Raw genomic sequence first — 13831 nt, 5'->3', positions numbered from 1 at the left:
CATGCTGTAATCCTTGCTACTTGGGAGACGGAGATCTGAGGATCAAGGTTCAAAGCCAGCCCAGGTAGAAAAGCTGAGACTCTTATCTCTAACCACTAAAAAGCCAAAAGTAGAGCTGTAGCTGTCACTTCCCCAACCCTACCAAGAATGATATAGAAATTTTGTGCAGATAATCCTGGAATATGGAGGAACGGATAAAAGGGGTCTCTGCCCATTTTAACAATGAGACATACAAGACACTATGTTGAAAATGAACTTTACAACTTGGGGGAGGAGAAGTTGGAGAGGTGGGGAGGGAAGGAATAGTAGGGAAAAAACAAAGGAGTGGGTAACAATGCTCAATAGGAATTATACTCATTGTCCCCATTGCCTTATGTAACTGTGACTGACCCCTCTGTACAGTATCTTTACAATAAAAAATATTTTAAAAAATAAAAGGGGTCTCTGGTAGGGTTAGATACATCTTCAGACAGGCAGAAAGATGGCAGAAAAGGAGCCATAATTTTTGAATATGTATACATGTATATGTATATGTGTGTGTATCTAAAATAATGTAAATGTGTTACCTATTCAATAAGGTAAATGAAAATTCATACTGAGATTATCTGAGCTGTAGAATGATGTCCACTAACCCAAACGCTTATGTAGAATTAAAGAACACAGGCTGCCTGGAACTCTCTGTAGGGTCCACCAGCTAGTTAATTAGTACAAATGGGATATCTTGCAAATTAGAGACTGGCCTGTCTCCACAGTGATCCAAGCAGCACACCATTAGCTGGGAAACTATAGTTCATCTCAACAGTAGCTCAGATGCCAACATAATCACACATAACATGATTATGCACAATCCAGCTCTGTTTTATTTAATTTCCTTTGCTACATATTGTAGTCACCAAGCCCTTAGTACATTTTATCAGATGCCAAATATGGTCAGATAGAAAGCCCTGACATTTCACCTTGTGAGCCTGCAATGTGAATCTATTAGTTACTACACTATCCTCTGAAGTCTACTGATAAATACTTTTACCAATTTTTAAAGAAAGAGGCAGGGAGAGAAAAGCATAATAAAGGATTTCCCTATAGGAACAATCTGAGCTGTTTTTCTCCTGAAAGAAATCAGCAGAGTAACTGAAAATAAAGTAGCACTAACACAAAACTGCCATCATCCCACACGTGGGGGGGAGGGGGACTCTCATTACAGAAGTTTTTATTGGGATTTTAGAACAAAATATACTATCAACATTTTTTTTTGGGGGGGGGGGTCTGGTCGTGGGGCCTGAACTCTGGGCCTGGGTGCTGTCCCTCAGCTCTTCAGCTCAAGGCTAGCACTCTACCACATGAGCCACAGCGCCACTTCTGGCTTTTTTCTTTTTGCTTATGTGGTGCTGAGGAATCAAACCCAGGGCCTCATGCATGCAAGGTAAGCACTCTACCACTGAGCCACCTTCCCAGCCCCTACTATCAACATTTAAAAATCATTATTTTATATGCTGTACTGTGTCACTATCCCATAAAAGCACAGGTAAGTCTTTTAAGTTAGATGTTATCTAAATTGGTAATTTGGGTTCAAAACAGTTTTTTTTCCTCTCCTAGAAATGTTATAAAGAATGGCTCAAGCACTCAGAAAGCTGAGGTTGGAGGGTCACAAGTTCAAAGCTAACCTGGACTACACAGAGAGACTCTGTCTCACAAATAGCAAGAGAAATGAATATTTTACTCTATCCTTTATTACTGAAATATATAGCAAACCATGTGCAGGAAAAATGTCACATAACTGAAGGATGAGGTATGGGTTTATGATCTCACGCTAGAGCGCTAGCGGAGTAAGGCAAAGTGCACTAGGGAATGGATACCTGCCCTACCACCTGAACGAGTAGATTCCCAGCAACACAACAGACTGGCAGCTTCCAAGACTTGGTTTATCAAATCACCTGGGGGCCCATTCCTGGCCTTATACCAGCCGCTGATTCAGAGTCTCCAAAGGTGGTTCTGGGAATCTGATGACTCAGAAGGTGTAGGAAACAGGGAGATGAATGAAATAATGCCCACAGTTCTAAAAGACCAGGGGAAAAGCCAGGTCTCAGCTGAACCCATCAGGTGCTGAGTGAGACCATGAAATCAGGTTTGGGTGGAGCCTGAGAAGGCCGCATCTCAGACAGAGGCAAATCAGACATCTCTTCCAAGTGAGGAAGCTAAGTGGGAGCTGCTCTCCAATTCCCACAATAGGAGGAAATGGGGGTGAAAGGGCGCTGAGAGAGAAAGAGAATATCCACATGAGGGCCCCAAGGGAAGGCAGTGTCCCCAACCCCCAAGCTGAGTCCCTAGGAGGCTGAGAAAACCCAAGCAAGGCAGACATTCCTCTCTGGAGCCACAGATGCTTAGAGTCCCATACAGAACATTTAGGTTTTTCAATCAAAATGTTCTGTTTATCTGGTATACCAACTCCTCTTGATTTCTCTGACTTTATCGTCTAGCTTCTATGACTCAGTCTCCCTGAACCCACCATCTGTGGGTGACAGAGTCATGAACTGACTGCACAATGATACAATACCTAGGCCCTCATAATCAGGAACAGAGCCCAACCACTGAAGCTTGTAGCATTACATTCTTGGGGGGAGGGGAGGGAGGTGTTTCATGTGCACCAGAACTGGAGCTTGAACTTAGGACCTGGGTGCTATATACCTTAGCGTTTACCACTCAAGGATTATGCTCTCCTTCTGGCTTTTGGCTGGTTATTGGAAATAATAGTCTCAGGCACTTTCTTGCCCAGGCTGGCTTTCAACTGCAAACTGCAGATGTCAGCCTCCTGAGTGGCTAGAATGACAGGCATGAACCACCAGTGCCCAGCTTGAACTTTACATTCTATATGATTCACTCACTACAGTTTATGAGGAAAAAAAAGAATTAAATAAGTTACTAGTTGCTTAAAATTTTATTTTACACTTAAAACAACTACTATTTTTATAGTAGTTGTTTTAAGTGTAAAATATTGCACTATTTTTCTGCTTTCAGATTTTTGCCCAAAATCCTAAGGAACTCAACTATTTCCATTTTGTTGCTTAAATTTTTTAATTTGCTAGTATCAATCCTAATCTGGTTTTCCGGTGGTTTATTGGAGATAAGAGTCACTCGGACAGGGGCTGGGAAGGTGGCTCAGTGGTAGAGCACTTGCCTTGCATGCTCGAGGCCCTGGGTTCGATTCCTCAGCACCACATAAGAAAAAAAGCCGGAAGTGGTGCTATGGCTCAAGTGGTAGAGTGCTAGCCTTGAGCTGAAGAGCTGAGGGACAGCGCCCAGGCCCAGAGTTCAGGCCCCACGACTGGACCCAAAAAAAAAAAAAAAGAGTCACTCAGACATTCCTGCCCCCACTGGCTTTGACCTGCGATGCTCAGATCTCAGATTCCTGAGCAGCTAGGATTACAGGAGTGAGCCACCACACCCGGCTATCCACATGCCCTAGTCTTTGGAGTGTTGGGATTATAAGCATGTACCTGTCTTATTTTGCCTTTTCAAAACATTGTGTGTGTGTGTGCGCGTGCGCGCAGTGGTACTGAGGCTTGAACTCAGGGCCTGGGCACTGTCCCTTAGCTTTTCTGCTCAGGGCTGGCGTTCTACTGTTGAGACATAGGTCCACTTCCACATTTTTGCTAGTTAAGAGTCTCATGGACTTTCTTGCCTGGGCTGGCTTTGAGCTGTAATCCTCAGATCTCAGCCTCCTGACTACAGATATAGCCACTAGAGTCTGGCTTTTTAAACAGAAGTTTTGTATCTTTTGATCAACAACATCTCCCTAATGCTAACCTTTTCTAGCCCCTAGTAACTCTGCTTCTATAAATTAGACTTTTCCTATTTGATAACTGTAACTTTTACTATTTGAAAAGATAAACTATGAATCTAACCTTGATCAGTAATCCCTGATTTTTTTTTTCTTTTGGGGAAAAAAAAATATCACAATCTGAGCTTGCTAGGTAAGTATTCTACCACTTGAGTCACACTTCCAGCCCTTTTCATTATGCTTATTTTTAATAGGTTCTTATTGCATTGCTAGGATGACAGATGTGCACCATTATGCCTGGTTTTTTATTGATTGAGATGAGATCTTACAAACTTTTTGCCTGAGTTTATTTCAAACTGTTAGTCTCCTGATCTCAGCTTCCAGAGTAGCTAGGATTACAGGCTTGAGCTTCTTTGCCTGGCTTATTCTGATTCTTATGGGGAAACTTTTAAATAAAATCTTTGTGTGTAAAATAAACTCAATGACCACAAGGACTCTTTCAAGTAATATTTTATTCATCAGATAGCATGTGGATTAAGGGGTTATTTTCCAAAACAGATCAGGCAGGTACTTGTTTTAGATTTGTGTGTTCTTCCCACATGCATACTTTCCTCCACATCTTTAAAAAATGCTAATGACATTGCAGAATGAATATTGTTTAAATATGTTTGCATTATGTTCAGATTGCTGGAAAAAAGTTTATTTTTTTTTATTATGATAGTGGGTATCTTTTAAGTCAAAACATCAATCAATTAACTCTTGGGTATTAGGTATATCATATCCAATATAAAAAAACTACTTACATTTGCAGAAATTCATTTTTCTTATGTTAGAGAAAAATCCCGTATTAAAATATCAGTTAGGGCTAGGAATACGGTTTAGTGGTAGAGTACTAGCCTAGCATGCAAGAAGCCCTGGGTTTGATGGGCTGGGAAGGTGGCTCAGTGGTAGAGTGCTTGCCTTGCATGCATGAGGCCCTGGGTTCGATTCCTCAGCACCACATAAGCAAAAAGAAAAAAGCCGGAAGTGGCGCTATGGCTCAAGTGGTAGAGCACTAGCCTTGAGCTGAAGAGCTGAGGGACAGCGCCCAGGCCCAGAGTTCAGGCCCCACGACTGGACCCAAAAAAAAAAAGAAGCCCTGGGTTTGAGTCCTCAGTACCACATAAGCAGAAAAGGCCAGAAGTGGCGCTGTGGCTCAAGTGATAGAGCACTAGCCTTGAGCACAGAGGGGCTCAGGGAGAGCGCCCAGGCCCTGAGTTCAAGCCCCACAACCAACAAAAAAAAAAAAAGAGTTTCTGGACGTTGAGAATACAGAAGGGAAATATGTCAAAGAAAGCAAACAACAAAACAGCCCACAATGCCAAAAATGGAAAGGCAGGCAGGGATTACTTTAGTCAACGTGTCTATTTTACACTTAAGGAAAACAATATTTATAACTGGTCAAAATCTGCACTACACCATGGCAAAGGTGACAAAGACGGATCAGTCTCTCAATTCCCGGACATGCCATACACACAAACTTGTCTGCTCAAAGAAGCACTTCTTAGACATGCAGGACATTGGTCTAAAAGGCTTCAGAAGAGTCTGGCACTCTATTTCTTTATGTATGTGCTGGTCCTGGGACTTGAACTCAGGGCCTGAGTGCTATCCTCAGCTGTTTTTGTTCAAAGCTAGCACTCTACCACTTGAGCCACAGCACCACTTCTGGCTTCTTCCGTGATTAACTGGAGATAAGGGTCTCGTGGGCTGGCTTCAAAATGCGATCCTCAGATTTCAGCCTCCTAAGTAGCTAGGATAGCAAGTATAAGCCACCTCTGCCAGGCTTGGGATTTTTTTTTTTTTTTTTTTTTTTTTTTTTTGTCAGTCGTTGGGCTTGAACTCTGGGCCTGGGCACTGTCTCTCAGCTCTTCAGCTTGAGGCTAGCATTCTACCACTTGAGCCACAGCACCACTCCGGGCCTTTTCTGTTAATGTGGTGATGAGGAATCGAACCCAGGGCCTCATGCACAGAAAGCAAGCATTCTACCACTGAGCCACCTTCCCAGCCCTTGGGATTCTATTTTTAACAAAATCTTCAAGGCAATTTGTTTTCTTCAGTGCTGGTGTTGAAACCAAGCCTTTGAATATGCTAGATGAACACTTGACCACGGAGCTCCATTCCCAGCTCTTAAATATTTTCAGACAGGGTCTCACATAGCTCAGTTAGCCTAGAACTCAATTTGCCTACAGGGAATATAGATGGATGCCACCATGTCCAGAAGACAATTCTTGAAAGTCAGGCACATAGGGAAACACAAGTTTGATGTCTCAGGCCTCCTTAAGCTAACAGTACAATCTGGCCACTCAACTACTGTCAGTTTCAGCTAATAAAAATAAAATAAGAACTCTCTTGGGATTAGAGGTGGGAGGAAACCATACCCCACCCCCCAACACCCTCTTCAGTGCCTGGTCTATTCCAATGAGAGCAAGTCTTATGCCAACTGCACCAGAAACACAAACATTTATGAGCAGGCCAGCAGAAAAAAAAACACAGAAGCTATTCTTACAAGTACAGCGACGTGTCTGTTTTGTCTTCAAAGATGACAGGTACCCTGCAGAGAAGGCTCATTCTGAGGAAAAAGCAAGATACTCTGGCATCCTACCAGCCAATGTTTAAGTTAGCAGGAGGACCATGCATCTCAACACCTACAACAGGACCCAGAAGTCATGGCCTACTCTCTCCGCCACATTCATGGAGTTGTTTAGCAAGACAATATCTTTAAGATCTCTCTGACTACCAGTTCTCTGTTCTTTTTGTCTTTTTTTGGGGGTGGGGGGAGAGGGATTGGCAGGTGCTGGGAATCAAACTCAGTGCTTCATGCATGCTAAATACTGACATACTTCACCATTGAGCAACACCTCAGTTAACCAGCCATCTTGAACACCATTCAACTCTCCTCTAAAATGAATATCCAAGGCCACTATGTAGAGGTGCACAGCACAGCATATACCCCAGTGAGAAAGTATCTTATCTCAACCTAGAACAGCAAACTTATCTCAACCTAGAACACTTCTGGAATCTAATCTAAGGGGTGTGGGTTGGCTTTCTATAATTATTTTTGGGGGGAAAGGTCAATAAACCATCTTTGCCTATGTCTTTTCAACAATTACATTTCATTTTCACCCACCAACTACTTTTTTGTGTGTGTAGTAGTAGAGCTCAAACCCAGGACATGCTAAGTCCATGTGCTGCTAGTGAGCTATACTCTCAACCAAGGAAGTACTTTTCAGGAGAAATAAAAATAATATGGACTAGATATCAGAAGACTCAGTCTAATCGAAAGGTTCCTTTTACTAACTCCAGAACTTCCATGGATATAAATAATACAGCCTGATCTTTCCACTTCACACGGGTTTTTAACCAAATAAACTAATGAAAGATATATTTCTTGGTCTTGAACCCAGGGGCCTCAGGCTCACTTAGCTTTCTTGCTTATGGCTGCTAGTTTACCACTTGGGCCGTACCTCCAGATCTGCTTTTTCACTAGACAATTAATTGGAAATAGATGGCCTCTTCTACCCAGGACTGACTTTGAACCACAACTTTCTGGATCTCAGACCCCTGAGTAGCTAAGATTACAGGGATGAGCTTCTGGCACCAGGCTGAAAGACACATTTTTGGAATAGAAGTACTATATGTATAGAGGTTATGATTAATTATCAAAAGAAATAAAGCATAAACTCTGAAAAGAGTTAAAAGAATTCTTATGCAAAGTATCTACAAGTCCTTAAGTTGAAAAACGAACTTTACAACTTTGGTGAGGGATGGAGGAAGGATCGGGTGAGGGGAGAGGGGGAGAATGGGAAGGGATGGGAAGGGGAAACAAAGAGGAGGCAACAATGCTTGATAAGAAATGTACTTGTTATCTTGCTCATGTAATTGTAACTCCTCTGTACAGTATTCTCACAATAAAATAATTAATTAATTAATTTTTAAAAAAAAGAATGGTCCTCTACCACCTGAAAAAAAGAAAAAAAGAAAGCCAGTAAAACAACCATATACTTTATGATTCCACTTGTAGGTAACATTTAGAATGGTCAAATCTGTGGATACAAGTAGACAACTGGCTGCCAAAAGTGGGAAGATTAAAAGGAAACAGAGAAGAACTGTTAATGAATAGGGAACTTTCTTTAGGGATCATAAAGTGGTCCAAAAATCAAGTTGGTAACTCCAAGTATACTAAAAACCACTGAATTGTATACTTTAAATATGAGTTACATAGTGAGAAATTTATCTCAATAAAGCTGTTTATAGGCAAAGTATAAGGCAAAGTATATAATGAGAATTTTGTCTCAGTAAAGCTCTTCTTAAAAAAAAAATCACACAGGGCTTAAAAATAAGACAAGACTATTAGGTTGCATATCTATTGATTTCCACACAATAAAGTCTCTTTTGATTATGTAGAATGCCAGTCATAACTAATTCCCATTTCAGACTGTTGTTGCCATTTTCAAAAGCCTTGCTTTTTGTCAGCAAAATTAATGACAATTAACTTTCACAAAAAGAAATCAATACAGTGAAACACAAAGCCTTAAAACAGTTTACCTTTTGGGAGGCTTGAACTCAGGGCCTGGAGACTGGAAACTGTCCCTGAGCTTCTTTTGCTCAAGGCTAGCACTCTACCACTTGAGCCACAGCACCACTTCCAGCTTTTTCTGTTTCTGAGGTACTGAGGAACTGAACCCAGGGCTTCATGCATGCTAGGCAAGCACTCTACCACTAAGCCACATTCCCAGCCCAATAGTTTACACTTTTAAATGTCTCGTTCACTTAGATTTGTAACTGACAATATTGTACTTCCTTGATGTTTTCACAGCTATTCTTCCTGGCCAAAAAACTCCACAAGAAATAAGTATTTGTTCAGTTCAAGTATATACTGAGCTATCACATTCTAGACTCTGCTCTAAGCTCTAGAAAAAGAAAATGTGACCATCTTTGACCTTTAGGAGTTTGCTGAGGAAAGAACAGATGTGCACAAACGACTTCTGTCCTTCTAGTAAATGTCATACTAAATGTAGGAACATTTTCCCCCAGAGCAATCATCAGAAGAATTAAGGAATACAGGAAGACTTAGGAATGTGTGCTTTTCTCAGCTGACAAGATATAGAGAGGCTTTCTACCCAAGATACACGAAGAACCCCAAGATACACGAAGAACGGCAAGCCTGACAACATAATCATTGAGGCCAGCAGGTCTGGCCCACAGGATTAAAACAATGGTTCTGTTTTGCAAAGACCAAGTCTATAGGTTTGTTTTTTATTTTTGTTGTTGTTGTTGTTGCTTGGTCATGGGGCTTGAACTGTGGGCCTAGGTGCTGTCTCTGAGCTCTTCAGCTCAAGGCTAGTGCTCTACACCACTTTGAGCCACAGTGCCACTTCCAGTTTTCTGGTGGATAACTGGAGATAAGAGTCTCGCCGACTTTCCTGCCCAGGCTGGCTTTGAACCACAATCCTCATATCTCAGTCTCCTAAATGGCTAGGATTACAGGCATGAGCCGCCAGCACCCATCTTATTCCATAAGTTTTTCAAATTGTCTACTGACCTAGTGTGGTAGAGACCCATGAGCCAATAATGATGCTGTCACTTCCTTTCTTCCAGCTCTGGAGATGCTGCTGGAATCTGCTACCAGCTTCTTCTGAAACTGATTAACAGATCCATCTGGTAAGAAGGATAAAGTGGCTCACGCCTATAATCCTAGCTATTCAGAAGGCTAAGATTTGAGGATCCTAGTTCAAAGCCAGCCCAGGCAGGAAAATTCATGAGACTCTTACCTTCAATTAACCACCAGCAGTGGAGCTGTGGCGGTAGTTCTACCACTTAGTAGTTCAAGGACAGTACCTAAGTCCTGAGTTCAAGCCCCAGGACAGGCACACACAGGGACGCACATGCGCGCGCGCGCGCGCACACACACACACACACACACACACACACACACACACACACACACACACACGGATAAAGTTAACTGTCATAGGAGTCTTACAGAAAGTACACTGTTAGTTCTCTACTTCATATGCTTCCAAAGGGAAGCACCATACCAACTGAGAAGGCATGCAAGCCAACAGGAAGGTGTGATTTCCAATGGAATGCTATTAACTCACTCCTAGTGGGGGACAGGGGATGGGCAGGAGTGGATCACTTCAACTCGTTGGCCTGGATTTCCTCTCTGGTTACAAGTTCATTAAATAGATGGCCTTTAAGGTCAATTCCAAGTCTACAAGTCTAGAAGTCTGCACATCCTAATAGATGATGCCCAAAACAGGACAAAACAACCTCAAAATTGTAGTATTTGGACAGGAACAAGGCATAAGATACTGTTTTCAGAAGGTACTGTTTTTAGTAGTTCATTGTAGTTCATTTAGTAGTTCATAGTAGTTCATTTTAAAAAGCCTATAAAAAAGTTGCCCGTGAAAGGGTAGAAAGAAACAAAAACTAATAATGTCTTTATACTTCAGCTTTCATCTTGGATGCATACCTGTGTTCTCAGGTATAATTTTTTTTTTTTGGTTGGTCGTGAGGCTTGAACTCTAGGCTTGGGCACTGTCCCTCAGCTCTTCAGCTCAAGGAGAGTGCTCTACTGCTTGAGCCACAACACCACTTCCGGTTTTCTAGTGGTTTACTGGAGATAAGAGTCTCATAGACTTTCCTGCTCGGGCTGGCTTTGAACCGTGATCCTGAGATCTCAGCCTTCTGAGTAGCTAGGATTACAGGCGTGAGCCACCAGCACCGGCCTCAGGTATAATTATACTGAATAAAAAGCCTTCTTTTATTATCATAAAAATGATTAGCCATGATTTCTGGTATGAAATCAAGTCATTTAAGATTCCAACAAATTGATGAAAAAAATATTTCAGTCACTACAAAGTATTAACAACTTTAGATAATAAGATCTGAGGGATAGATACTGTAGCCTATTGGGACATTTATGCTAAGAATAGGGATATAAAGTAATGTATTTATTTAAAACAAAACTAGCAAAAGTTCTTGACCTTCAAGAAGTCTCTCCCCCTCCTCTCCTCTTCTCTCTCTCCCCATTTCTTATTTTTTTCTTTTAGTTTAAAGATCCTAACTGGCTCTGCTTTGTGATTCTACAATCTGGCAATACTTCATTCCATACGACAAAATGTGTTTCCTCTTGTTTTTCTGTTTTTTTTTTTAATTCCCACGACAGATTAGTTCACCCAGAAGTCAGATCTATCTCATCACACTGTCAAGAGTGAAACTCTCAGTCACCCATGTACACACACAAAAAGAACACAGAAGCAACTAGTAATCCCTAGGCTGATTGTGTCTCCTAGGACAACATTCATTTATGCAGGAGATCATTATTCACATTAAGTAGATATATTATGTCCTGACAATTTTACGAGATCGCTTTGACTCTCCACCCCTCTGATCCCATCCCACTCTCCCAGGTTAAGAGCTGTCCACAGCTAGTAAGAATGTGTTGACAGCACAATCAGAGATGAACTGTAAAAATGTAAAACCATCACATTGTAATTGTATAATATGAAGAAAGATGTTATTAAAGTAACATAGAAATAGTAGAATTAAGACTGTGGAAAATCTTAACTCTGGGTGCACGATAGTTAAAAATCTAGCGAGATTTTTCTAGCAATCTGGAAAACACGAAATTGGAGGTTGTTGGTGAATTGATTAAGTGAGGCAGGTTTCATTCAGAGCTGCTGAAATCTAGGGCAGCATTACACCAACATCTCCCCTCCTACCCTACCATCCATCAACCCGGCTAGTTCACTCCTTACACTTACGACCATGCCCGTGTACTTAAAAGGGAAAAACTATACACACATCACACTGGAAGTCTCTCTGCTTTGGGGGCCAGCAGGAAATTCCAGTTGCTTCAATCGCCAAAGCCAGTTAAGCTGCTGAAATGAAATGAGTGCTTGGAGAGAGATTATTACTAATGTCAGGACACAGACTTGATTTTCAGGGTTGGTGGAAGCCAAGGGAAGGACGGATTCTGAGACTCTGGCTCAAGGTCGAGGGTCCTCTGAAGGATAACGAGCTGAAGGGTGGGGGTGGGGTGAGGAAACAAAATCCAGCACCCCAAGGAGAGACCCTGACCTGCGTGTCAGCACTCTCTGTAGATGAGAAGGCGGGTTGAAAAGACTGGGGCCGGGGCAGGGAGGTGCCAACAGCCTCCCCGGAGACCGGCCCGCACCGACCGGCTGCAGCCTGAGGAACGGCTAACCATCTGCACCCGCGTCTTCCCTCCCAAACAGGTCATCTTCCCGTGGCCTTAGCTGTTTCCCGTCCACAGCACCGACGGGGCTTCCCCGGGTGCCACACACCCCGAGACGGACGGACCGACGGGCGGACGGACGGACGGCCGTGACAGGGCCAGCGGGAAGCGCCCGTCCGCGTGAGCGCGGGCGGAGGCCCCGTGTGGAACTTCGCGCCCCGGGCCAGGTCGCCCCCGCCGCGCCTCGCGACCCCTCGCGGGGCTCCCGGGGCGGCCGCCAGGGGGCGGTAGGGAGCCGTGGTCCCGGCCCTCCCCGCCGCCCTCCCCTCCCCCGACCGCCGGCCACTCACGGATTTTCACTCGGCGGTGGTCCAGGCGCGCGGCGGCGGCGTGCAGGGCGTCGAGGCGCCGGTGCAGCCGGGCGGAGCGGCGCCCCAGCGCGGCCGCCTGGCCCTCGAGCTCGCCGAAGATGTCCCCGGCGCAGCGCGACAGGTCGGCCAGCTGCGCCAGCAGGCAGACCAGGGCGTGCGAGCTGACCTGCTCCAGCGAGCGGAAGAGCGGCGCGTCCGCCGCCCCGGCCGCCGCCTCGGGCCGCCGCGGCCGCGCGGGCTCCACGGTCCTCTGGTGGAACGGCATGGCGGGGAGCGGCGGGGAGCCCGGGGGGCGCGGGGGGCGCGGGGCCCGGGAGCGCGCGCAGCCCTCAGTCCGCCCCCCGTCGGCGCGGGGCGCGAGCCGGCCGCATCCGACACAAAGAGAAGTCCGGGCAGCGGCGGGGGCGCCGCGCGGGGGGCGGCCGGGCCGGCGGGACGGGACGGGCGAGGCGGAGGGCGCGCGGCGGCAGCGGCGGCGGCGGCTCCCGGCGCGGGGGCCCCGGGGTCCCCGGGCCGGCTCCGGGCGGGCCGGGCCGGCAGAGCGCCCGCGAGTCCCGCCGAAGTTTGCAGCAGGCAGGAAAGAGCCGGCGGCTCCTTCCCTCCCTCCGGACGGGAGAGGAGGAGGAAGCGGGGGGGGGGGGGGGAGCGCGGCCGCCACCGGCGAGGGAGGGAGGGAGGGAGGGAGGCCGGCGAGAGAAAGGAAAGGGGGAGGAGAAAAGGGCCGGCCCGGGAGCCACCTGCGGCTCCGCGCCCGCCGCGCCCCGCGCCTCAGCGCACCCTGCCGGGGCGAGCGCGGCCGCACAGCCCCCTCCACGCCCCCCGGCCCGGGCGGGGCGCGGGGCGGGCGCCGCGGGGGCGGAGGCGCCGGGACGGCCGCGGCGCAGCCCGCCCGGCCCCCGCCGCTCACCTGCGCCGGGGCCCGCGGTGAGTCAGCGGCCCCGCCCCTCGGGAACGCCTCGGAGCCTTTCGGGAGCCCCCGGCCCCTTGCACCCCGCCAAGGCGGTCACAACTTCTGGGCCGCGGGGCGTGGACCTCGATGATGCCATCGCTCAGGGGTGCGGTGGGCCTGGGGTTCTGTGGCTTAACGAGGAGTGCGAGTCCCCGAGAAGGCTCTGGGCTTGGAGAGTCGTCGTCCCACCACCGGTGTCGGGAGCCGGGCGGGCGGCCCGGGTACAGCCCCAAGAACCAAAAAACCTAGCTAGAACCCTGAACGCCGAGCCTGGGAGACTTCAAAGCCAAGCCCCATGGGATCATGGTCTGGGGACATCCACTGACTAGAACCTTCTGGGAAGGAGGATTGGAGGATTGAATCCAGGATCCCCAAACCAAAAAAGACACTGGCTATTTACTTAGAAATCGTAGTTCTTTGGTTTCTTGACCCCCCGTGCTGTGGGGTGTGGATCCCAGGCCCTTGGGACTAGTCTTCAGAGCAGCGCTGGGTAC

General features: G+C 46.4%; 1 protein-coding gene across 1 annotated transcript in view; it reads right to left on the bottom strand.

Moving 5' to 3' along the window:
* Nhsl1 (NHS like 1) overlaps positions 1-12653 on the bottom strand; it is a 222046-nt gene extending 209393 nt beyond the window's left edge. The window contains exon 1 of the mRNA XM_070010588.1: positions 12368-12653. Coding sequence (XP_069866689.1) covers positions 12368-12653 — 286 coding nt within the window. The remainder of the gene's footprint in view (positions 1-12367) is intronic.
* Between the last annotated feature and the right edge of the window lie 1178 nt (positions 12654-13831).

Source organism: Dipodomys merriami, unplaced genomic scaffold (assembly GCF_024711535.1).
Source record: "Dipodomys merriami isolate MVZ:Mamm:240054 unplaced genomic scaffold, mDipMer1.0.p SCAF_8, whole genome shotgun sequence".
Classification (NCBI taxonomy): domain Eukaryota; kingdom Metazoa; phylum Chordata; class Mammalia; order Rodentia; family Heteromyidae; genus Dipodomys; species Dipodomys merriami.
This window is presented reverse-complemented; position numbering and strand designations above follow the sequence as displayed.